General features: G+C 42.2%; 3 protein-coding genes across 7 annotated transcripts in view; 2 read left to right on the top strand and 1 right to left on the bottom strand.

Moving 5' to 3' along the window:
- Nucleotides 1-26,661, top strand: part of LOC307041062 (nuclear factor 7, brain-like) — a 102,400-nt gene that overhangs the window by 56,889 nt on the left and 18,850 nt on the right. The gene's annotated exons all lie outside the window — the stretch shown is intronic.
- Nucleotides 11-9,320, top strand: map1lc3a (microtubule-associated protein 1 light chain 3 alpha). Of its 4 annotated transcripts, none has more exons than XR_013808986.1 (5): nucleotides 11-202; nucleotides 5,508-5,563; nucleotides 5,648-5,754; nucleotides 6,420-8,428; nucleotides 8,473-9,320. XR_013808986.1 is itself a non-coding variant. In XM_079685781.1 (4 exons), exons 1-4 carry the CDS (start codon nucleotides 163-165, stop codon nucleotides 6,580-6,582), a joined length of 366 nt encoding a protein of 121 aa, XP_079541907.1. In that variant the 5' UTR covers nucleotides 11-162; the 3' UTR covers nucleotides 6,583-9,320. The 4 variants fall into 4 exon arrangements, 1 of the variants encoding a protein (XP_079541907.1); XR_013808987.1 differs by having other exon boundaries at nucleotides 6,420-8,342; nucleotides 8,451-9,320; XR_013808988.1 differs by having other exon boundaries at nucleotides 6,420-8,342.
- eif6 (eukaryotic translation initiation factor 6) lies at nucleotides 13,430-25,021 on the bottom strand. 2 transcript variants are annotated; one of them, XM_079684407.1, is made up of 7 exons: nucleotides 24,899-25,021; nucleotides 23,541-23,680; nucleotides 21,090-21,175; nucleotides 20,300-20,475; nucleotides 18,135-18,311; nucleotides 15,835-16,019; nucleotides 13,430-14,064 (listed from the first exon to the last, which is right to left on the bottom strand). In XM_079684407.1, exons 2-7 carry the CDS (start codon nucleotides 23,645-23,647, stop codon nucleotides 14,055-14,057), a joined length of 741 nt encoding a protein of 246 aa, XP_079540533.1. In that variant the 5' UTR covers nucleotides 23,648-23,680; nucleotides 24,899-25,021; the 3' UTR covers nucleotides 13,430-14,054. The 2 variants fall into 2 exon arrangements, with proteins under 2 accessions (XP_079540533.1, XP_079540534.1); XM_079684408.1 differs by lacking the exon at nucleotides 24,899-25,021 and adding an exon at nucleotides 23,797-23,819.

A 26,661-nucleotide genomic window follows, 5' to 3' on the forward strand; every position in this document is an offset into this window, starting at 1 on the left:
CGCTTTGTTTGTCTGGATCTGTTTTCAGAAACTGAGAGTGACGAGCAAAGAGAGCATCAGACCGAGAGAAACACGTCCTCTTGCTGCTTTATTCTGCTCTTATCTTATAATATATACATATATATACATATATCTAATAACTGTGTGAACACAACGAGAGAGATGCCGTCCGACAGACCCTTCAAGCAGAGGAGGACATTCGGTAAGAAAAACACCAATACGTCTGTTAGCATGTTAGCCGGCCTGCTAGCTAGCTGCCGAGCTAATCTGTTGACAAAGTAAAAAAATATCTGTTGACAAGTGAAGCTGATGTTCTTGTGATTAATAACTAGATACATAGATAGATACTTTATTCAACCCAAGTTGGGATATGAACATATCAACATAGCTCTTTAAAACACATTTTAAATGTGTCAACTATTATTTTTGAAAGCTTTTTTAATGCTTAAAATGTCATCTTATCTAACTAACTTTATCTCAAATAAAGACAATAAGTACTAGACAGCAGAGTAGAAGCCTTTAAATAGGTACATATATTATTAAGGTTAGAGATACTATAACAAATATGTATTATGTCACATAAAGATGAATATGTCTGTTGCATATTAGCTTGAATGTTGTGATATGTTAGCTGGTTCAAAACACATTTTAATATATTTTATAATCCTGTGAGTTTCACGTTATGAGAACTATTATATTTGAAAGCTTTTTTAGTCGTGATTAAGACTGAAAAATAACATTTTGTGTAACTTAATGAAGATAAACAGCAGAATGTTTCCCTGGTTAGCCGGCCTGCTAGCCACCGAGCTAATCTGTTGACAGTCCTTCATGTTGTTGTAGCTGTTCAGCAGCTGCTTCTAATTCAGATTTATTACATCAATATGAGAAGCTTGTGGATGAGAAGTTAACCCTACATAGGCACATATACATATCTATAAATTATATGATTTGATTCTTTCTTCATTACCCCCATATTGCACATGAATTACACCATATTAAATGTGTATACACCCATACTACGCATTAATATACCCGTATTACACATTAATTAGACGTTTATACACCCATATTACATGTTCATAGACCCATACTACACATTAATACACCCATATACTATTTATTTCACCTTTATCCCCCAGGATACAGAGACCATTAAAGGGTTAGGATAACAGTTATTTGTTGGTGCTAATCCAGAGTGACACATAAGATTAAATCTAATTTAATGACAACGAACAACTGGTATCTTTTCTGTGATCTCTTTCGGCTTCTGATGTTAAAAGGTCACATTAGCCTGTTAGCATTGACTGGCACAGCTAGCTAGCCCAAGCTAACGGTACACATAGAGTGTTTGCTCAAAAGGAAAACAACTTGTGCTGACACGTTATCCCAGTGCACGTGCTCTCTGATTTATGAGGTCACCTGACACCAAAACACGGCCCTGTGTTCAGAGGGGAGGGGCCAGGGCTGTTGCATCACCTGCTGAATACAGGACTACGTGGAGAAGTACTCGGAGCATGTACTTTAGTACAAGTACAAGTACTCAGATCTTGAGTAAAAGTACTCGATCGTGCACTTTAATAAAAGTAAAGTACTTTATGTCTATGATCTATTACAGGAAACTTACGGTGCTTTTTGTCTTAGTTCAAAGTTGAAACCCCTCTTTCTTGATAGCAGGAACAACAGAGCCTGCCCTGATGATAGGGGATAGGTGAGGATTTTGACTTTAGTGATTTAAAGTCAGGAAGGGAACTGGATATCCAATACGAGACAGTCCTGTTGGAGTATCTCCTTTGTGAGCTTTTAAATTAGATCCTGCCTGACCTGCAGCATCTTCTGAAAGAAAGACCTTTATTCTGGATAAAAGCACCGTCTCTTCTCCTAGGAAAACACCCGCAGACATAAAGACAAAGAAACCATTCACCGTCTCTGAGCGTTAAACGCAGCCTGTGTTAATGCCCCCTTTCCTCAAATAGAGAGACTCTAACGTTACAGAGAGCGGTGGGTTGTTCAGTGAGAGGAGGGAGACATATTGCCAAGTGAAAGAGGGAAAGGCTCAGGGGTCACAGAAACCAGATGTTAAGTGAGGACCTGTGTTCATTGAGAACACACACACATAGAAATACACCACGAGAGATGTTTGCATCGTTACTGCCAAGAAAAGCCCGTAGAAGAAGACACACACTATACCTGGTCATTAGGGAGGATTTGTTCTGCAATTTCAATATTTGAAGCATTTTTTTGTGCGTTTAAGATAAGTTAAGAAGTACTTCATCAATTTGGGAGCATAAAAAGATATTAGAGAAGTTAAAAGACTAGAAATATACAATCCAGAATGTAAACATCTCAAATAGAAATAAAATAGCATTAAAAAAGTATAAAATATACAAGTTTAAAGATACGTTTACTGTCAAGAAAAGGACAGAAGACATGGTTTTTATAATGGAGGATTTGCACTACATTTTCAATATTAAAAGCATTTGTGTGTTTGTGGCTCAATTTAGAATCGTAGATTATAGAAAAGCTTATTAAAGCTGGGTTATACATCGATATTACAGCCTTATCAGTGTACGAGACGAGATGTTAGTAGTGTTTATTGTCATATGGCAAAAGTTTGTTTTCCTGGTTTTAAAAGCTGCAGTGAAGTCACTTTATACAATTCAGCAGACCTATTTAGTCATTAAGTTAACATTACTGTTATTTACAAAAATTAACTTAATTGTGTCGCTTTGGTAAAAGTGATATACATATTGTCACAATATCGATATTGAGGTATTTGGTTAAAATATTTGGTAATAAGCCTCCAGTCCATTGGACTACTTTTTTATCTCTCCAGCCAGCCAGGAGGAGAGGCTCGATTTGGCTGTGCCTGGTCCAACAGTTCCCCCAAGGGCCCCAACCGATAGGGGACTCTATGGTGCTATTGAGACCCCCGACGCCAAGATCAAAAGCTATATTATAGCAACCGGTCCATGTAGGCCTACCGGCCCATTCCCCAGAGACAAACATCAAGGAAACAGGTGTAATCCTCTTCTTAGTGCGCTGTGCCGTTGTCAGGCTGTGGTGGTTTATCGTCCGTAAAAAAGTGACATCGCAATGTAACTTTTCTATTGGCTAGCGCTCCAACACAAGGGGCGGGATATCTCTAAGCGGTTGACCAATCACAACAGAGCTGGCTGAGAACAGGCAGTATGAGAAAAATAAAGAGCTTTTTGAACATTAAAGCATGAAGACATGTAGAGACACTACATACTGATATACACCTGAACATCAGCAGGAGAGGACTCTTTAAAGTAGAGACACTACATACTGATATACACCTGAACATCAGCAGGAGAGGACTCTTTAAAGTAGAGACACTACATACTGATATACACCTGAACATCAGCAGGAGAGGACTCTTTAAAGTAGAGACACTACATACTGATATACACCTGAACATCAGCAGGAGAGGACTCTTTAAAGTAGAGACACTACATACTGATATACACCTGAACATCAGCAGGAGAGGACTCTTTAAAGTAGAGACACTACATACTGATATACACCTGAACCTCAGCAGGAGAGGACTCTTTAAAGTAGAGACACGACATACTGATATACACCTGAACATCAGCAGGAGAGGACTCTTTAAAGTAGAGACACTACATGCTGATATACACCTGAAGATTAGCAGGAGAGGACTCTTTAAAGTAGAGACACTACATACTGATATACACCTGAACATCAGCAGGAGAGGACTCTTTAAAGTAGAGACACGACATACTGATATACACCTGAACATCAGCAGGAGAGGACTCTTTAAAGTAGAGACACTACATGCTGATATACACCTGAAGATTAGCAGGAGAGGACTCTTTAAAGTAGAGACACTACATACTGATATACACCTGAACATCAGCAGGAGAGGACTCTTTAAAGTAGAGACACTACATACTGATATACACCTGAACATCAGCAGGAGAGGACTCTTTAAAGTAGAGACACTACATTCTGATATACACCTGAACATCAGCAGGAGAGGACTCTTTAAAGTAGAGACACTACATACTGATATACACCTGAACATCAGCAGGAGAGGACTCTTTAAAGTAGAGACACGACATACTGATATACACCTGAACATCAGCAGGAGAGGACTCTTTAAAGTAGAGACACTACATACTGATATACACTTGAACATCAGCAGGAGAGGACTCTTTAAAGTAGAGACACTACATACTGATATACACCTGAACATCAGCAGGAGAGGACTCTTTAAAGTAGAGACACTACATACTGATATACACCTGAACATCAGCAGGAGAGGACTCTTTAAAGTAGAGACACTACATACTGATATACACCTGAACATCAGCAGGAGAGGACTCTTTAAAGTAGAGACACTAAAACGACTAAATGCTTTCACCACCCCTATCTATAACTATGGACAGTTAATCATAACGTTATTAGAATCGCAGTATGAACTTGAATGGCTTTTATTTGCCGCGTTCACACCGGAGTACTTTCCCCCTTTAGTTCCGTTAGTGCCATTGCCCGTATAACAACTCTAACTTTAAACGATATTTTTGGTTTACTGTCCTATAGTATACATTGGAAGGATTTCAAACCTGTTTTTATTTATCCTAATAATTATAAAGGAGTGCCTTGGAAATATAAGTTCACATAATTTGTGGTCAAAACGTTTGAGACCCACTGAGATGACTAAAATTATCTAAATACTCAGAGAGTCCTTAACCTCGCTGAGCCTCTCAGTCTGACAGGAGAGCTCTCCTCCACCCTGGTTGTAGAAGCATCTACTTCTTATATCCGTTAGCGCAGCTAGCACCAGATTCTAATAACAACGGTACCGGTGCGCCCGCTCCCTCGCTCGCTCTCTCTCTCCCACGCTCGCTCGCACTTTGGCTGTGAGCTGTGGGCGCCAGATAAGCCAACATCCCCCACTTTCATCACTTACAGCGCCCATCGTACAGGGCAAATGAAAAGTGTAACCGGGGTGAAAAGGGTGTTACATTTACTTAATTATGAATGTTGTTACATCAAAGCCAAAAATTAGGATGAGCACCAACGGTCAAAAAAATGTTTTCCCTCCCAGAGCTACCAGCGCAGTGCCTCCCAGATCTGGCGCTCTATGCCAAAAAATCGGCCCTGTCTAGTACATACAGTGGCAATGTCTCAAGATTTAGCAAAAATACATCTTTATTGAACGTACAGTAACACAAATACTACAAATCCACATAACAAACAATCAAAAATGAAAAAGGGTCGCCACTTATTATTATTTTAATTAAAAAATAAACTTTTTTTTTTTGGGTACCTGGCTGGCGCCCCCTTGCAATGGCGCGCATATTTCAGCAGCTATTTGTATAGGGGAAACACTGGGCTATGAACACATCTCTATGTTATAGCCACAATGGGAATGACATTTTCTTTTATCAGGTTAAGATGCATTCAAAGTGTTTTTGAAAGTGATGCTTGTTGTTTACAGACTGTGCTTTTGTTCTCCACAGCTGACCGGTGCAAAGAGGTCGAGCAGATCCGGGATCAGCACCCCAACAAGATCCCTGTAAGCTGCTCCTTAATTTCAACCTCATACACTTCGACGCTAAGTCATATTAGATTTCTGATTTACAGTACGTTGTGTCTGCAGGTGATCATCGAGAGGTATAAGGGGGAGAAGCAGCTTCCTGTTCTGGACAAAACCAAGTTCCTGGTTCCTGACCACGTCAACATGAGCGAGCTGGTGAAGATAATCAGGTACACACACACACACACACACACACACACACACACACACACACACACACACACACACACACACACACACACACACACACACACACACACACACACACACACACACACACACAGGGACGGCTGTAAACATGCACAGATACACTGTTAATACACAATATGCACGTTTCTACCGCTAGGGGTCTCTCGATCAGAAAAAGTGTCAAGTTAATATGTGGAAATTAATTTCTGCAGTTATCTAAAATCAAATGTAGAAATCCCATTGGACGAGGGGGATGCTGCCTTCATGGACTACATCAAATGCATCATCCTTAAACCAAACCTCCCCCCCACACACACCAACAGAGTCATACACACACACACAAACACACACACACACACACACACACACACACACACACACACACACACACACACACACACACACACACACACACACACACACACACACACACACACACACACACACACACACACACACACACACACACACAATATGTACGTTTCTGCAGCTAGGGGTATCTCGATCAAAAACAAAGACAGAAATCCTAAAGTGATGTTTTCAATATGTGGAGATTAAATGTAGAAATCCCATTGGACTAGAGAGATGCTGCCTTCAGGGACTACATCAAAACATAATCTTTAACCCAAATGTCCCCGTCCCCCAGGCGGCGTCTGCAGCTGAACCCGACCCAGGCCTTCTTCCTGCTGGTGAACCAGCACAGCATGGTGTCCGTCTGCACGCCCATCTCTGAGATCTACGAGCAGGAGAGGGACGAGGACGGCTTCCTCTACATGGTGTACGCCTCGCAGGAGACCTTCGGGTGCTAGGGGGGGAAGAGGAGGGTGAGGGAGAGATAGAGAGGGGAGAGAGAGAGAGAGAGAGAGAGACAGGTGCTGGGGGGGAGGGAGAGGGAGAGGGGAGAGAGAGAGAGAGAGGGGACATCTTCAGGTGCTGGGGGGGCCTGAGGAGGTATCAATAACCACCAAATCTGTTGATCCTCTCCTCAGAGGTGTCCACCAAGAGCAGACAAAGAGTGACAAATTCTAGTAATGATTCATTTGGAAAAAAGATGAATGAGGACAAAATATATACAAGCAACGAAAAGATAAGGGACATCAAATCTGTCTCCTCCCCCTTCCATTGGTCATGTGACATGTTCCCTCTCTTTAGTGGACCCCCCCTCTTCCTATTGGTCAGTACAAAACTAGCTGAGGACATCCTGTGTTTGCTTTTATTCTCTCGGTCCCACACAGACTCCTATTTTGAAAAAGCGGGACAAAACAGGCCAATCACATTTGGGCGTTTTTGAAATTGTTGAGTGTTTTAGACACGCTAAGCCAGACAGGAAGTGGTTTAAAGATTCTTCTTTATCCCCATGTGTCGCCCTTTATTCCCGTCATTGAAGCTAGCAGATCGTTGGGGGAGCGATTGTAGTTTTACCTTTTTTATTTTTACTCACTTTTTAGTGTTTTAATCGTTGCCTTTTGTTCGAGACATTAGCCGTAGTTTTGTTGTGTAGTTTGTTTCTTTTTAATCGTTCATTTGACCGTCGTACATTTGACCGTCGACTGTAATCCTCGGACATTGAATTACTTTAATAATTAATCTTACATGTGCACAACACTACCACTTCCTGTAAACGTCACAGAAGGGAAGTTGGCATTAGCATCACTAAAAGAGACGCTGCTACATCCTGTCTCTGAGTAACAGACTGAAGCACAACACACCTGTTAGCATCACGACTCACCTGTTAGCATCACGACTCGCCTGTTAGCATCACCTGAGTCACCTGTTAGCATCACGACTCGCCTGTTAGCATCACCTGACTCACTTGTTAGCATCACGACTCGCCTGTTAGCATCACCTGAGTCACCTGTTAGCATCACGACTCACCTGTTAGCATCACCTGAGTCACCTGTTAGCATCACCTGAGTCACCTGTTAGCATCACGACTCGCCTGTTAGCATCACGACTCGCCTGTTAGCATCACCTGAGTCACCTGTTAGCATCACGACTCGCCTGTTAGCATCACGACTCGCCTGTTAGCATCACCTGAGTCACCTGTTAGCATCACGACTCGCCTGTTAGCATCACCTGACTCACTTGTTAGCATCACGACTCGCCTGTTAGCATCAAGAATCCACCTGTTGGCATCACGCGACTCGCCTGTTAGCATCACGACTTACATGTTAGCATCACGACTTACATGTTAGCATCACGACTCGCCTGTTGGCATCACGCGACTCGTCTGTTAGCATCACGACTCACCTGTTGGCATCACGCGACTCGCCTGTTAGCATCACGACTTACATGTTAGCATCACGACTCGCCAGTTAGCATCACCTGACTCACATGTTAGCATCACGACTCGCCTGTTGGCATCACCTGACTCACATGTTAGCATCACGACTCGCCTGTTGGCATCACGCGACTCACCTGTTAGCATCACGACTCGCCAGTTAGCATCACCTGGCTCACATGTTAGCATCACGACTCGCCTGTTAGCATCACCTGACTCATAGCACGGTCACATGACTTCATGCTAAGCTAACGGCGACTAATGTTGGGCGTGATGACCTTTAGTCAGGCGAGTCGTGTGATGCTAACAGGCGAGTCGTGTGATGCTAACAGGCGAGTCGTGTGATGCTAACAGGTGAGTCGTGGTGCTAACAGGTGAGTTGTGTGATGCTAACAGGCGAGTCGTGTGATGCTAACAGGCGAGTCGTGACCGTGCTGTAGTTCCTTTATAGCTTTTCCTAAACGTTTTGTTTACCACAGACCCAAAGCCAATGGAGAAATCCCATTGGCTTTTAGCAGAGGGAACCAGGGAGATGCTGCCTTCAGGGTCGGATTAAAAAAATACGTCATCCCTGCACCACTCTGTTAGCTCGGTTAGCGTTAGCATCACAGGACAATAAAGGGTCAAAGAGCACTACTACAGCACAGGAAGTGAGTCATTTAATGATCATTAAAGGCTTGGGCAGTGAAACTTAAATAATATAATTATCACATTTTGTATATTGAGCTCCTCACAGCTTGGTAGCATAGACTTGAGCATTAGACATAACAAAATGTATTTAACGTTGGACATGGACAAGCTTCTTTTGCACATAAATTAAAACCAATATAAGAGAGTTGGCATAGAGGTTTTTTTAGGAAATGACTGTATATCTATATAACAATTATTATTATCAACCCTCCTCTCTGTCCGTGTGTCCGTCTGCCTTTCTTTGAAAATACTTTACAAAAGGTTGTGACGCACTACACACCCTGCATGTTTTAACCTTTGTTTTTATAAATGTATGTATATCTTAATTGCATTGTTTAATGTAGACATTTGTAGATGTTTCCCGAACCAAAAACTGAAAATAAGTGAACGTTTTGAAGGAAAACAAAAGAACTGTGTGCGTATAAAACGATCATATAATCGAGCTGTGTTACAAAGTGTGTTTTTCTTTAGGCTTTCTGACATGTCACTGTTCGGAGGGGTGTATATAGACGCATTGCTGCAACCTTATTCAAAGCATTTGCCAATAAAGAAATAAATAAAAAGTTGCCTTTAAAATGTTTCCTTCTTTTCTTTAGTTTGTTCGTCACTGAAGAGGTAGACTTCTCATGTTCTTAATCTATGTTTATGTAAATGTTCGGCTTTTTTAAATGCAGTACATTACATTTTTAATTGGCCCGCAGCTAAATAAAAAAAAGTATAATGGAATATGAACACCTGAAACTTGTGTTTATCTTTTATTGCACTTCTTACAAATATATTACGCAGCAGTATTCATGAGTTTATAAGAACCCACTTTTCAAATAGTTACTTTTTTAAATAACACATGCCAGTTGTGTGATGCTACCTCACCTGGAGAGGGTGTGGCTGTGCTGTGTTAGGGCACCTGGGTCCGGTGCCCTGCAGCTCCCTCTCTGCTCTCTCTGCCCCTTCCTACAAGCATCCGGTTTTGTTTAGTATGCTGTTGCTACTTCAGTTGCTTTACTTTGTGCACCTCAACACCCTCACATACACGTCCATGCAATCCTCACCCTGCATTTACACTACTGATACCACTGACGCCCACACCTCAAGCTTTACTCACTTTGCACTTCTTTAATTTGGTTCATTTGAATTACTTACTTTAATAAACATATTTTATTAACCATTGATACGGTGTGTCTCCTCTTTGTTGTGGCCTTTTGAGCCAGGTCATAACAGTTGATAAGAGTCATAACTTATTTCCATACCAAGCTTGAAATATGGGGAAACACGTACATAACAAATCTACAAAAAAGTATTGTATAGGCTATCAACCACAGCCTGCCCTGGCCTCAGACCACCTCAGCCTGCCCTGGCCTCAGACCACCACAGCCTGCCCTCTCCTCAGACCACCACAGCCTGCCCTGGCCTCAGACCACCACAGACTGCCCTGGCCTCAGACAACCACAGCCTGCCCTGGCCTCAGACCACCACAGCTTGCCCTGGCCTCAGACCACCACAGCCTGACAACGGCACAGTGCACTAAGAAGAGGATTACACCTGTTTCCTTGATGTTTGTCTCTGGGGAATGGGCCGGTAGGCCTACATGGACCGGTTGCTATAATATAGCTTTATATCTTGGCGTCGGGGGTCTCAATAGCGCCATAGAGTCCCCTATCGGTTGGGGCCCTTGGGGGAACTGTTGGACCAGGCACAGCCAAATCAAGCCTCTCCTCCTGGCTGGCTGGAGAAGAAGGTCGCACAGCCACGGCCACGGATACAGCTTCACTTGTGGAGCTAGATGGCAATGATGGTGGTGAGCTATCGTTAGCCTCCGGCTACCGCTGCACGTCAACTTTGCTAACGTTAGCGCTCGATTTCGAGGACGATGTATGACAAAAAAAACGGTCTAATCTTGTCAGTTTAGCTGTTACATGTCCTTGTCCTCTCTTGTCCTTTCTCTTTTGAGCGCTGTTCTTGTGCTTTGGTTTGCTGTACATTATAAATGCAAGCTATTACATTTTTTATAATGCTGCCGAACTTGCTGCTGCTAGCTACAGTACAGGTTGATTAAACGGCTCGCTCGTCACGCAAGTTATCACATGACATGAAAGGGAGCAAGGTCACTGGACAGACAAATTACAAATTAATTTAGGTTGCTTGGTTACTTTGAAGACTGCGTGAACAGGTCGATGCCATTGAAAAATAATATTATATTATAATATTATATTTTTTGCATGGGCCCCTTGCCGGCTCGGGGCCCCGGTGCGTCGCACCGTCGATAGTTACGCCACTGAGTACATATGCCGGGCCTGTAAAGGCTAAAGTGTATGTTTAAGTGTTAGCACCCCCCGAAGAGACACAAGGTTGGTATTAACTATGATATAAACAAGTAGGTTGTGTCCTAATTCGTTTATAAGTTGTTTTGTAGCTCTGTGTGTTGGCTGTTTGCTGTTCACTTTTGGTAGTATACCAAACTGATTCTAATACGGATGGAGCCTAAATGTATTTGTTGTTTTTGTGTCTTTATAGCTCTGACGTTGATGTTGGAGATTTCAATAAATTAATATCACCAGTCAGGTCTTTGACCATTATTCGGAGGGAAATCTTAATTGATAAAAAAAACACATTTCCATGACCAGCTTTGAATAGACCCTTCATATTTCCCCTTATAAGCACTCTGAAGCTTCTGTTAAGTTATGGAGAGCTCAGCTGTGACGTTTCTTAAAGCATATTCAGGCAGAGAGGGAAAAAGCACACTCATCCTTTACTCAAGTAGAAGTACAGATACTCGTGTTTAAAAATACTCTGGTGAAAGTAGAAGTACTGACTAAACTTCTTTACTCAAGTCAAAGTAAAGAACTTTGAAATGTACTTCAGTAAAAAGTACCCATAACTAGCAGCTGTTTTAAAGAGTACCTGACCTCCCTTTATATTAACAGAACAATAATGTCATTGTTAGCTAATGAATGTTTCCATGGTGACCAACGGCAACATGACAACGTTTCCATTGGTCCCTCTTCTTTAGAGAAGACCAGGAAATGATGGATACACGGATCGTGTTCAAATCAATAGGCACGCAATGACTCTAAATAATAATGATCACGCCACCAAACACACATTCAGACTAAAGGAACCAGCCTGTTTGGAAAATGAGAGAAGTAGAAAGTACAGGTATTTGAGTTCAACATGTAAGAAGTAGAAAGTACAGGTATTTGTGTTCAACATGTGAGAAGTAGAAAGTACAGGTATTTGAGTTCAACATGTAAGAAGTAGAAAGTACAGGTATTTGAGTTCAACATGTAAGAAGTAGAAAGTACAGGTATTTGAGTTCAACATGTAAGAAGTAGAAAGTACAGGTATTTGAGTTCAACATGTAAGAAGTAGAAAGTTCAGGTATTTGAGTTCAACATGTGAGAAGTAGAAAGTACAGGTATTTGAGTTCAACATGTGAGAAGTAGAAAGTTCAGGTATTTGTGTTCAACATGTGAGAAGTAGAAAGTACAGGTATTTGAGTTCAACATGTAAGAAGTAGAAAGTACAGGTATTTGTGTTCAACATGTGAGAAGTAGAAAGTACAGGTATTTGAGTTCAACATGTAAGAAGTAGAAAGTACAGGTATTTGAGTTCAACATGTAAGAAGTAGAAAGTACAGGTATTTGAGTTCAACATGTAAGAAGTAGAAAGTTCAGGTATTTGAGTTCAACATGTGAGAAGTAGAAAGTACAGGTATTTGAGTTCAACATGTAAGAAGTAGAAAGTACAGGTATTGGAGTTCAACATGTGAGAAGTAGAAAGTTCAGGTATTTGTGTTACAAACGTAAGAAGTCAAAGTTAAAAGTCGTCAGAAAAATAAGTAGTGGAGTAAAGTAGATACCAGAATGATGTACTTAAGTACAGTAACAAAGTATTTGTACTTCACTACTTCCCACCTCAAGTATCAAGAATAATTTACCCTTATTTTCATTGATTTTGCTAACCCATAACTCCACTTTTGAGGAAAAGTACATCACCTATAGTGTATGGCCCTCAGAGGAATAAGTTTGGACACCCCTGAACTAAAATATATAAAATAAATACCCCACCAGCAGAGGGCAGCAAAGACACACGAGTGCCAGGTAGGTTTACACATACAAGGAATTTGTTTTGGTGTCAGGTGGTGCGAACAGAGAACATCTATATCTACACAATCCCATTGGACGAGGGAGATGCTGCCTTCAGGGACTACATCAAAGCATCAGAGGGTGATGTCTTAAATAAGTATTCAGTCTTTACTTTAGGAAAGTTTCAACACATTACGTCAAAAGATCTCCTGCAAACAAAATCACGAGTGAAATTAACTCTTATTAATACTTCTTAAACTGAAACCTCGATGTTAGAGCAGCATGTAAAGGCTGATTCAAATACTTTAAATATTGTTAGATAGTTCATTAATTATGTTAATGAGAGAAGACGGTTTCGCTTCCTATGATTTATTTAAGTAGGTAATAGTCTGTCATTTCATGCAGTGATGCAAATGAACTGAAGTACTGTTCTAAGACATGGAGGTTTAGTACTTCAGTATTTTACTCTATACTATATTATGCAGCCCTTAATCTGAACAGTAGTTGTATCTAACAGCCCCAGAAATCACTTTAAATCATTTTCTAACCAACTAAACGTTCCTTCTCGTAACTCTCCCTGAAATCATAAAGACCACAAACGGATAAAAAGAGGGTGATTTTATTTTTGATTTTCACAAGACAGACGAAACGTACTGTTCGTTAAAAATAAACCGTGTTCAGGCCTTCGGTTCGAGTGAGAAATCTGTCTCATTCATTTCATACAGAAAACATCCATCTCACTGTGTGTGTGTGTGTGTGTGTGTATGTGTATGTGTATGTGTGTGTGTGTGTGTGTGTGTGTGTGTGTGTTTCGTACTGCATGATAACATCATCAGTTTGATCATTATCATATCATCTCTTAAACATAATACAGTCTTATCGACACAAGCTTCCTTTTAGACTTTCTTTATGACACAGGCACAGAAATAATTGACTTTTAACACGTGTGTTAAGCACAGCTTCTGCACCAAACTGGGAGAACACTACTAAATGCATTTGGATCATAGTATTCCCCATTAATAAAAGTCCTTCAGAGATTTGGATTGGACATGCTGGGTGTTTAGCAGAAAGGGTTTAATGACAGAGGGAAGCGATTAAGAAGGATAAGAGGATAACTGGAATATGTCTGCAGGTGGGGGGGAGGAGGAGGAGGAGGAGGAGGAGGAGGAGGAGGAGGAGGAGGAGTCGTCGAGGTCCAGCAGCTGGTTGGTTCTCTTGTTTGCGATCCTTACGCCATGCTGAGGGAAACAGAGCAGAGGAGGAGTTCAAAACCACACTGACACGTTGAATGGTTTCTACAGGAAGTGAGGAAAGTAGGGCTGCTCGATTACGGCAAAAATCATGATCTCGATTATTTGGGTCAATAATTGTAATTGCGATTATTAAATGCGATTATTCATTGACTTTGAAAACATCCATTTATTGTACTTTAAAACAAATAATAATTTGAACTTTTTAACTGTTGAATTATACGTTCGGGGTAATCAACTGAAAAACCAATACAAAATAAAATAAATTATACATTCATGTCCACATTTAAATAAATAATATCAAAATAATAAATACCAATAAACAAGATCAACAAATATGTCACAACCTGAAAACTCCTTAACATATAGCCAACACTTTGGTAAAACATATTCAACTGGGTCAATAATCGATATCACGATTATTAAAAACGATTATCCATTTACTTTGAAAACATCAATTTATTGGAGAAAAAACATTTGAACAGTATGTTTCTAACAGTTGATGACCCCGAACTTTAAGCATAATTCAACTGAAAGTGATAATAAAAAAATAATCGTTTTATTTTGATTACGTTGTTTTCGTAATCGTTCCAAGCTATAATCGTAATCGCGATTGAAATATAATTAATTGAGCAGCCCTGGAGGAAATAACCGCTAAAAAGCTCTTCAAACAGAACTCGGGGGGGGTTACAGCTCTCTAAGGTTAGACGGACTTCATTCAATGTGGGATTTTTTCATTAATTCTGGATTGGATGAATTAACAAAGGAATCCAATGGAGGCGTTTCAATCCGTTTACATAACATCTCCTCTGTTATTGTAATATTTCTTAAAAGCTATTACATGAACAGGTGGTAGCCTGTGTGTGTGTGTGTGTGTGTGTGTGTGTGTGTGTGTGTGTGTGTGTGTGTGTCTGTGTGTGTGTGTGTGTGTGTGTGTGTGTGTGTGTGTGTGTGTGTGTGTGTGTGTGTGACCTTTTTTCATTCTGAGCGCAGAACAGCATCACATGTTATTATTAAACAGTGTGTGTGGGCGTGTCAGCGAGGATGATTGTGAGTGTGATTGTGAGTGTGAGTGTGTGAGATAGAGATGTCCCGATCCGATCACGTGATCGGAGCCGATCACGTGATTTTCAAAAGATCGGGAGAAAGAAATCGATCGGGATTTTTTTATTTTTTTATTTTTTTTAAATTTTGTATTCAATGTTACAAAACAAAAATGACCATGTTCAAGTCTTAAAGTCATCCTGAGGCCTTAGTTTTGGTTTCAAATGACAGAACATCATGTATGTGTTGCTTCTTTGGGGCTTGTAGACCTGGTTGCTTATTTCTCTCAAATCTGGCAACAGAGTGGGCGCAGTGTCTAATTGTAGCAGTAAGCTAACGAGTACTGAAAGCTTTATTTAGTTTTGATCCAATGCTGCACAACTGAACTGATCCAATGCTGCTGTGAAAGAAAGAAGCTATATCCATGTAGGATAGAATATCACATTTAAATAAAAAAATAACCTTAAGGGACAACTTGAATGATTTTTCTCTTAATGCATTGCATAAAGATCGGATCGGGAAAACTCGGTATCGGCAAATTGTCAAAATCAAATGATCGGAATCGGATCGGGAGCAAAAAGAGGTGATCGGGACATCCCTAGTGTGTGATGTTCCGGTGCAAACGAGTTTCTTTGTGGGTGTCACTGTGTTCTGCTGTATTGCATGACCTTGTACCTGCTGGGTGAGTAATAAAGGTGAGTAAAGAGTTCCTACCTGTCGATGAGCGAGTCCCTCATGGTGGTGGCGATGGCGGAGGGCTGCGCTGCGTCGCTGAGCCTGAAGACGCTCTCAATGACGGACAGCTCGGTGCTCGTGGTGTCCAGGCCGCAGAACGCACACCAGTCGTTCACCACCATCCCCCCGGCGATCACCTCGCTGCCTCGGTTCACCGTGCCCGCCTGCACAGGAAGCCACAAGTTAGCTGGAGACACTGCAGTGTGAATGATGAACGATGAAAAGACTGCAAATCCCCAAGGACACATACGGGCCGGAAGTCGCAGAGGAAACCAAACCAACTGAGACCCGTCTGTCCGCCACACACACACTGTACCACACACCTACACACTGTACCACACACACACTGTACCACACACCTACACACTGTACCACACACACACACAGTACAACACACCTACACACTGTACCACACACACTGTACCACACACACACTGTACCACACACACACACTGTACCACACACACTGTACCACACACACACTGTACCACACACACACTGTACCACACACACACACACACACACACTGTACCACACACACACTGTACCACACACACACACTGTACCACACACACAGTACCACACACACACACACACAGTACCACACACCCACACACTGTACCACACACACACACACACACAGTACCACACACACTGTACCACACACACACACACAGTACAACACACACACTGTACAACACACACTGTACCACACACACACACTGTACAACACACACACACACACTGTACAACACACACACACACTGTACCACACACACTGTACCACACACACACTGTACCACACACACACACACACACACACACACTGTACCCCACACACACTGTACCACACACACTGTACCACACACACACACACTGTACCACACACCCACACACTGTACCACACACACACTGTACCACACACCCACACACTGTACCACACACACTGTACCACACACACACACACACACACACAGTACAACACACACACTGTACCACACACACACTGTACCACACACACACACTGTACCACACACACACTGTACCACACACACTGTACCACACACACACACACACACTGTACCACACACACACTGTACCACACACACACACACTGTACCACACACACTGTACCACACACACACTGTACCACACACACACTGTACCACACACACTGTACCACACACACACTGTACCACACACACACACACACACTGTACCACACACACACTGTACCACACACACACACACTGTACCACACACACAGTACCACACACCTACACACTGTACCACACACACTGTACCACACACCCACACACTGTACCACACACACTGTACCACACACACACACACACACACACAGTACCACACACACTGTACCACACACACACACAGTACAACACACACACTGTACCACACACACACACTGTACCACACACACACACTGTACAACACACACACACACTGTACCACACACACTGTACCACACACACACTGTACCCCACACACACTGTACCACACACACTGTACCACACACACACACTGTACCACACACCCACACACTGTACCACACACACACTGTACCACACACACACACACACACAGTACAACACACACACTGTACCACACACACACACTGTACCACACACACAGTACAACACACACACTGTACCACACACACACACTGTACCACACACACTGTACCACACACACACTGTACCACACACACACACACTGTACCACACACACACTGTACCACACACACTGTACCACACACACACTGTACCACACACACACAGTACCACACACCTACACACTGTACCACACACACTGTACCACACACACACACACACTGTACCACACACACACACACACACTGTACCACACACACACTGTACCACACACACTGTACCACACACACACACAGTACCACACACCTACACACTGTACCACACACACTGTACCACACACACACACAGTACCACACACCTACACACTGTACCACACACACACTGTACCACACACACACACACACACACACACACACACACAGTACAACACACACAGTTTAGTCAGTACTTCTACCAGAGTATTTTTACACTCTAGTATCTGTACTTCTACTTGAGTGCAGGGTGTGTGTACTCCCTCCCTCTCTCTCTGCTCACAGGCATTTGTGTGTTTTCTTCCTGTATGTTCCTGTTCATGTCATAAGCTGCTCATAACCAATTGCCCCTTGTGGGATTGATTGATTGATTGATTGATTGATTGAGTCCACTCACCACCAGAGGGACCTGCAGCAGGGAGGAGAGCTCGTCCTGGTCCTCGATGGATGTCTTGGGGTGGACCAGGCCTCCCTGATTACTGAAGGCACAGTAAGACCCAACCAGAACCTGCTCAGCCACCGTCTGACGGAAGACCTCCACCTTCAGGGTGTCTGCCAGGATCTCCTCCGTCTCCTGCACACAGCACCACCATGAGAACACAGTATTTGGAACTGTGGTAACCAGAAGGAAAACCACTTCCATGTTTTCTGGGACTGCCCGGTTATCAAAGAGTACAGGAAGGAGAAACACAATGTGTGGACTCGCTCTGTTCAGCCCTAAAGGAGGACAGAACTCTGCTGGAAAGAAATGTCTCCTCTCTAGTTGGTCCGTCTCTCTTTCTCATCTGAGTTTTGTGTCATGTGGATATTGCTGAAAAAAACTATGAACAGATTGATGTCATTCATGTAAAGATGCAGTGTACGTCCACAACGGGAGAGTTCATCACACAGGAACATTTCCACTTTAGAAACACCTAAAAAACAATCCATCTATTAAAGCTCTCCTATTATACTATCTTTAGGCATATATTACAGGTCTCAGATATATATATAAAAACATGTCTCTGAAGTGTTTGAAACAGATCACCCATTCCAGCCTCATAGGGGCTTGGACTGGGAGCCGTAGGGTCGCCGGTTCAAGTCCCCGAACAGACCTAAACATGGAGTGTGGACTGCTCCTTGGAGAGGACCCAGTTCACCTCCTGCCCTGCCGTGGTGCCCTTGAGTGGCCCATGGTGGTGGTGGGGTTATGGTATGGGCAGGCGTATGGTATGGACGACGAACACAGGCCACTCGATTCACAACATTACCCTAACCCTAACCCTCACACCAGATACTGACTGGTTTTTGGACCCCCCCAGACCCCCCCAATAAAGCAAAACTGCACGTTTCAGAGTGGCCTTTTATTGTGGCCAGCCTAAGGCACACCTGTGCAATAATCATGCTGTCTAATCAGCATCTTGATATGCCACACCTGTGAGGTGGGATGGATTATCTCGGCAAAGGAGAAGTGCTCACTATCACACATTTTTTCAGATTTGTGAACAATATTTGAGAGAAATGGTTATTTTGTGTTTATAGAAAATGTTTTAGATCTTTGAGTTCATCTCATGAAAAATGGGAGCAAAAACAAAAGTGTTGCGTTTATATTTTTGTTCAGTGTATGTACATATATATATATATATATATATATATATATATACACACAGTTTTGTACGTTCTTTCCCACCATGACTATGTTTGTGATTAAGTATTAGCGCTGCTCGATTATGGCAAAAATCATAATCTCGATTATTTGGGTCAATAATTGATATCAAGATTATTAAAAAACGATTATCCATTTACTTTGAACACATCAATTTATTGGAGAACAAATGTTTTAACAGTATGTTTTTAACAGTTGATTACTCTGAACTTTAAGCAGAATTCAATTGAAAAAAATAATAATTCAAATTTATAACAAAAATTTTTTAATAGTAATAATAAAAAATCATCGTTTTATTTCGATTACGTTGTTTGCGTAATCGTTGAAAGCCATAATCGTACTTGCGATTAAAATACGATTAATTGAGCAGCCCTATTGAGCATGGTATTTTTAATCACAAACTGGAACTATTTGTGTCACGATGGAGAAAGTGGACTGATTTCGTAAAACCTCAGAGGCCACACTTTATTTTACTGTGAAGTCCGGATCGCTCCCTAATGTTCGTACTTTTTTATTTTAGGCATTTTGGACGGACAAATTTAAGATGTACAATTACCATGTCTTGAAAAAACACTGCTGCCAAATATATGACAAAACAGAGTATGGTATTTCGGTCAGGCTACGCCTTTTCTCCCTCCCTCGTTTTGCGATACCTTGCAGCCTTCAGGAACACAATCCCACACTGAGAAATATGCAACGTTGACTTTATTCAATCTATTATGTCAACAAATCTCACATAACTATCAGGTCAGTTGAAAGCAATAATATGAAATTGAAAGTAGGCGTACATGTCCCCGTGTATGTGAAACGTGTCTCTGGAACATTTAGCTGCATCAAGACTTCGCTCGGCAGCAAACCGATGAGATGTGTTCATATGTAACCGATGAAGAACACGGCGGTGTAATGTTGAGTCTCACCCGGTCGAGGTCAGGATGGACCAGAGCCACGTAGTCGTTGCAGGCGATGACGTTCCCCAGCGCCGACAGCCTCTCCTCGACCCGCTGCACGCGCACGGCGTCCGGCAGACTGTTCCTGATGTGCTGCAGCTCCTGGTCCGTCGCGCTGCTGGGCACAATCAGGCCGTGACGGTTCCCTGAACGCACCACGGACACAAAACCATCAGCACAGTTCCCTCTCTTGGATATCAGCATGTGAAGGACACTGTTCAGGAACTAGTTGATGCTCTGTATGTGATGACTACTTAAATGTTTGTGAATAAGTCAGAATTTGGTGAATAAAGTCAGAATATTTAGAAACAGTCAGAATTGTCAGAAACGCTGCCGGTGATGATGGCTGCCATGTTTTTGGCTCCTCTCCAACTCTGCCTTTTGTTTGTATTATTTCAGAGTTTGTTTACTTGTCACTGTGTTACCTGTTGGGGGAGGAGCCTGTGACCTCAGACCTCCATGGACACATCTACTCTTTACAACGCCACTGCTCTTCTGATTTGCAGCACTTCAGAGTTCTACTGCATCTTAAAATAACTTTGGCTAATGTTTTTTGTTTAATGTCTTCAACATGTGAAGGCCTTCTGCTCACATTCTTGGTAAAAAGCATCATGTCAAAAATGGTCAATATTTTATAAAAACACATCAAAATGTTCATTTAATCAACCTCATAAATATAAATGTTAAATTCACAGGACCTTAAATGTTTTGTAGCGATCGGTTTCCCGTGTGTGTGTGTGTGTGTGTGTGTGTGACTCACCCACACACATCCTCCCGATGATGCGACAGCCTGCGATGGAGGCGTGAAACACCGGGATGGTTTCTGACAACTCCCCCTCGAACACACTGCGTCACACAGACAACAACGGGCACTGGTTTCAGATCAGATCTTAAGTTTTTAAGCAATAAATAAACACGAACAATAATCACCATTTGACTGATATTGAAGTACTTCTACTTATCGGAATGATTATGTTAGAAACAATTACCATTGAAAACACTTGAAGATGTTTGAATTCGCCAAGATTTTCAGTAGTATTATAACCTTTGAGGTGGAAAGGTACTCCGACTTTGTACTGAAGTAGAAGTTCTCTGTGAGCTGCCACCAGACTAATATCTCAGGTGTGTTACCTGTAGAAGTTCTCTGTGAGCTGCCACCAGACTAATATCTCAGGTGTGTTACCTGTAGAAGTTCTCTATGAGCTGCCACCAGACTAATATCTCAGGTGTGTTACCTGTAGAAGTTCTCTGTGAGCTGCCACCAGACTAATATCTCAGGTGTGTTACCTGTAGAAGTTCTCTATGAGCTGCCACCAGACTAATATCTCAGGTGTGTTACCTGTAGAAGTTCTCTGTGAGCTGCCACCAGACTAATATCTCAGGTGTGTTACCTGTAGAAGTTCTCTGTGAGCTGCCACCAGACTAATATCTCAGGTGTGTTACCTGTAGAAGTTCTCTATGAGCTGCCACCAGGGTAATATCTCAGGTGTGTTACCTGTAGAAGTTCTCTATGAGCTGCCACCAGACTAATATCTCAGGTGTGTTACCTGTAGAAGTTCTCTGTGAGCTGCCACCAGACTAATATCTCAGGTGTGTTACCTGTAGAAGTTCTCTGTGAGCTGCCACCAGGCTAATATCTCAGGTGTGTTACCTGTAGAAGTTCTCTGTGAGCTGCCACCAGACTAATATCTCAGGTGTGTTACCTGTAGAAGTTCTCTGTGAGCTGCCACCAGACTAATATCTCAGGTGTGTTACCTGTAGAAGTTCTCTATGAGCTGCCACCAGACTAATATCTCAGGTGTGTTACCTGTAGAAGTTCTCTGTGAGCTGCCACCAGACTAATATCTCAGGTGTGTTACCTGTAGAAGTTCTCTGTGAGCTGCCACCAGGCTAATATCTCAGGTGTGTTACCTGTAGAAGTTCTCTATGAGCTGCCACCAGGCTAATATCTCAGGTGTGTTACCTGTAGAAGTTCTCTGTGAGCTGCCACCAGACTAATATCTCAGGTGTGTTACCTGTAGAAGTTCTCTGTGAGCTGCCACCAGACTAATATCTCAGGTGTGTTACCTGTAGAAGTTCTCTATGAGCTGCCACCAGACTAATATCTCAGGTGTGTTACCTGTAGAAGTTCTCTGTGAGCTGCCACCAGACTAATATCTCAGGTGTGTTACCTGTAGAAGTTCTCTGTGAGCTGCCACCAGACTAATATCTCAGGTGTGTTACCTGTAGAAGTTCTCTATGAGCTGCCACCAGGGTAATATCTCAGGTGTGTTACCTGTAGAAGTTCTCTATGAGCTGCCACCAGACTAATATCTCAGGTGTGTTACCTGTAGAAGTTCTCTGTGAGCTGCCACCAGACTAATATCTCAGGTGTGTTACCTGTAGAAGTTCTCTGTGAGCTGCCACCAGGCTAATATCTCAGGTGTGTTACCTGTAGAAGTTCTCTGTGAGCTGCCACCAGACTAATATCTCAGGTGTGTTACCTGTAGAAGTTCTCTGTGAGCTGCCACCAGACTAATATCTCAGGTGTGTTACCTGTAGAAGTTCTCTATGAGCTGCCACCAGACTAATATCTCAGGTGTGTTACCTGTAGAAGTTCTCTGTGAGCTGCCACCAGACTAATATCTCAGGTGTGTTACCTGTAGAAGTTCTCTGTGAGCTGCCACCAGGCTAATATCTCAGGTGTGTTACCTGTAGAAGTTCTCTATGAGCTGCCACCAGGCTAATATCTCAGGTGTGTTACCTGTAGAAGTTCTCTGTGAGCTGCCACCAGACTAATATCTCAGGTGTGTTACCTGTAGAAGTTCTCTGTGAGCTGCCACCAGACTAATATCTCAGGTGTGTTACCTGTAGAAGTTCTCTGTGAGCTGCCACCAGACTAATATCTCAGGTGTGTTACCTGTAGAAGTTCTCTGTGAGCTGCCACCAGACTAATATCTCAGGTGTGTTACCTGTAGAAGTTCTCTGTGAGCTGCCACCAGGCTAATATCTCAGGTGTGTTACCTGTAGAAGTTCTCTGTGAGCTGCCACCAGACTAATATCTCAGGTGTGTTACCTGTAGAAGTTCTCTGTGAGCTGCCACCAGACTAATATCTCAGGTGTGTTACCTGTAGAAGTTCTCTGTGAGCTGCCACCAGACTAATATCTCAGGTGTGTTACCTGTAGAAGTTCTCTGTGAGCTGCCACCAGACTAATATCTCAGATGTGTTACCTGTAGAAGTTCTCCGAGCCACCGACGGCCACCAGACAGTACGTGTTGGTGAGTTTAGCGAAGCAGCCGATCTCGTTGTTCTTCTCAAAAGACGCCCTCACAGCCATGATGACGGAGAGAGGGGAGGTTCAGTATGTATCCTGAAAGACAGATGTTAAAATCACATGGCTTTAAACACAGTGTTGGAAGAAGTCACTTTGTTTTGTTTTTTTAAAAAGGGGTGGGGACAGATAGAAACAACTGTATTGGACGCTACCTTTTTTTTGTACACACTAGTTTCCCTGCTATTTGTCAGCAACACCTGGACACAGGAATATGTGTGGCATGGGGAAAATGAATGAGGATGATCTCTGTCTAGTTTTAGGAGAAACACAAAGCTGCAAACGGACAATGTGTGAGAAAGATGACATGTCTGTAAACGGACCCCATGTGGTGCTATTTTAAATGTAAATAATGCATTCTGGGACTCTGAGAAAAAGAACAAAGAAAACATTTACTTCAGCCAAACAACACTGTAACATGTTTTTGGGTCATTTTAGAGTCAGTAGAGTAAGAGGAATTGTTTGTAGTTTACTTTAAAGTGCAGTGTCTCAGCAACAATGCTCGTTTTTACATTTTCTATTAAAAGTTACCGGATATGTCCAAATTGCACATCTTGGGTCCCCAGAATTACAGCCACCAAGTGTGAACAAACGGTTCCCAAGATGCACAAAATAACCCAGTGTTCTCGTTATTAGTAGGGCAGGTACAATAAGATGTTCTTCTCCCTGCTCCTTTACTCCATGGTCACAAACAGTGTACATCGTTTGTTTTAAAATAACTGCCATGTGTGGAATAAACAAATAAACAAGATTATATTTCTTTATGCACGCTATTTTCCAGAACATTTATAACAAGTTAGACTTTAAAAAGTTATTTGGACATGTTCCCAGCGTAAATGACTCCTATGCTTTTTACTCTGTTGCTGCCATAACACCTGAATGTCCATCTTATTGGACATTTTGTCCCAGAGCTAGCCGGCAAAAGCTAGCCACGTTTAAGTAGTTTTCGCTTTTTAACAGTCAGGGAGGAACACGTGTGAGACTAGCTCTTTGTACTGTCAATAAAGAGCTTCAAACTACTTCACAAAAGGTGTTTGTTTTTCAATAAAGACTGAAATGAAAAGAAACGAGTAGTGACAGTTTAGCACAAAGCTAGCCGGCTAAAGCTAGCCACGTTTAAGTAGTTTGTTTGTTAACAGTCAGAGAGAAACACGTGTGAGATTAGCTCCGGTTGTTGTTAAGAAACAGCTTTAAATCACTCCTCGGTGGAGTTAGTTTTACTATAGCCGCTTACATTAAGAGATAATAGTTTGTTACCTGAGTTCGGTTCTCTGAACATGCGTGGTGATTCCCTTCAGAAAACACACGTGTTGTAATTCCGCTTCCGGGTCAACGTGATGACGGAGAACGTACCATGCGTTGTATAAACAAAACATGCAACTTCGGGATAAAGACAGACACACACACACACACACACAGACACACAGACAGACACACAGACAGACAGACAGACAGACACACAGACAGACACACACACACACACACACAGACAGACAGACAGACAGACAGACAGACAGACAGACAGACACACACACACACACACACACACACACACACACACACACACACACACACACAGACAGACACACAGACAGACACACAGAGAGACACACACATATAGACATAGAGACATATACTTTATTTAAATTGTGAAACTATTTTGTCACAGCAGCATTTTGACCGTCAATCTACGAGAATTACAAAGTCATTTTACAGACATGTTGTAAAAGGTTTTCCACCAGAAATGATATCTAGGACCTTCAAGGATCACAACCTGGGTGGACAACCCAGTCAACTAGCTACTGGAAAGCTACAGTGAGGGTCCAAACAATGCAACCCCTATATGAAAACAAGTCAAACATTCTGTCTGGATCAGATGCCATCATTCTCTTTCTGATTGAATATCTCTGAAAGTTCATAGTAAAGACAAACTGAGCCATATTGAAAGAGCAGAACATAAGCTTTCAGGTGATGCCTTGGTTAAGCCTGTTCTCAATAAGGCCACTAGATGGCGCTGGGCCCATGTCTCTCCCTGTATTGCAATATACAGTTATGTTATTGTATAACATGTTGACTGCAACTTCTTCGTTTATTAAATATGGTCATCCAATTAAAAATGTTTCTATCTTTTATTAGAAATTTTACTTATTTAACTTATAAAACATATTTATATAATCACTTTGATTCATTTTTACGACTGACAAAACCCAATTTCCCCCAGGATAAATAAAGTATTTTCACTCTGTATCAGTATTTCACCACTATGAAAACTACTTGTGTATTTAACATTAATATTGAAATGTACATATTTAGTTTATCTTTCTTAATACTCTCTTTTGTCTGTGTGCACCGTTTACAGCTTTATGTGTATATAATATATAATGTGATATATATATATATATAACTCATGTCTGTGTTTATAGCTTCAGATCTGTCTCCACCACATTTTCCTGCTGCTTTCTTTTCAGCCCAGATGCAAACAACGTGTGTGTGTGTGTGTGTGTGTGTGTGTGTGTGTGTGTGTGTGTGTGTGTGTGTCTGTGTGTGTGTGTGTGTGTGTGTGTGTGTGTGTGTGTGTGTGTGTGTGTCTGTGTGTGTGTGTGTGTGTGTCCGTGCCCGTGCATGAGCCATTCAGAAAGACTTAAAGAAGTTAACCTGCATAGCAACTGCGGGCGGCGGGCTGTGAGCCAATCACGTCGACCGCGCAGTGTGACGTCTTGTTTGTTGACACTTCCATTAGCTCGCCACCTGTGTGACGTCATTGCAGCAGGTTGGGGGGGAGACAAAATGGTCTGAGCATATGGGAGGTCTCACTCCTCGCTGTTTTTCCCACACTCAACATCTGGCCTCACAACACTTTACATTCTGCGTTTATCTTAATCCACTTTACATGTATTACATTTTCTTTATTCTTGCAAATCACTTGCACCATTATGTCTTTTTCTAGGTTAAGTATTTTTGTGTGTTGCACAGTTATAGGAGCCTGGGACTTCTTTTTTGACAAAGTAAAGGTTAAACTG

Source organism: Notothenia rossii, assembly GCF_949606895.1.
Source record: "Notothenia rossii genome assembly, chromosome: 5".
NCBI lineage: Eukaryota > Metazoa > Chordata > Actinopteri > Perciformes > Nototheniidae > Notothenia > Notothenia rossii.

Excerpts from the sequence above, each read along its gene's own strand:
- map1lc3a (XM_079685781.1), top strand. The coding sequence starts at position 163 with ATGCCGTCCGACAGACCCTTCAAGCAGAGGAGGACATTCG. Across the intron at positions 203-5,507 it reads CAAGCAGAGGAGGACATTCG|CTGACCGGTGCAAAGAGGTC; the intron begins GTAAGAAAAACA and ends TGTTCTCCACAG. Across the intron at positions 5,564-5,647 it reads AGCACCCCAACAAGATCCCT|GTGATCATCGAGAGGTATAA; the intron begins GTAAGCTGCTCC and ends TTGTGTCTGCAG.
- eif6 (XM_079684407.1), bottom strand. The coding sequence starts at position 23,647 with ATGGCTGTGAGGGCGTCTTTTGAGAAGAACAACGAGATCGGCTGCTTC. Across the intron at positions 21,176-23,540 it reads GGCTCGGAGAACTTCTACAG|TGTGTTCGAGGGGGAGTTGT; the intron begins GTAACACATCTG and ends TGTGTGACGCAG. Across the intron at positions 20,476-21,089 it reads CATCGGGAGGATGTGTGTGG|GGAACCGTCACGGCCTGATT; the intron begins GTGAGTCACACA and ends TGGTGCGTTCAG.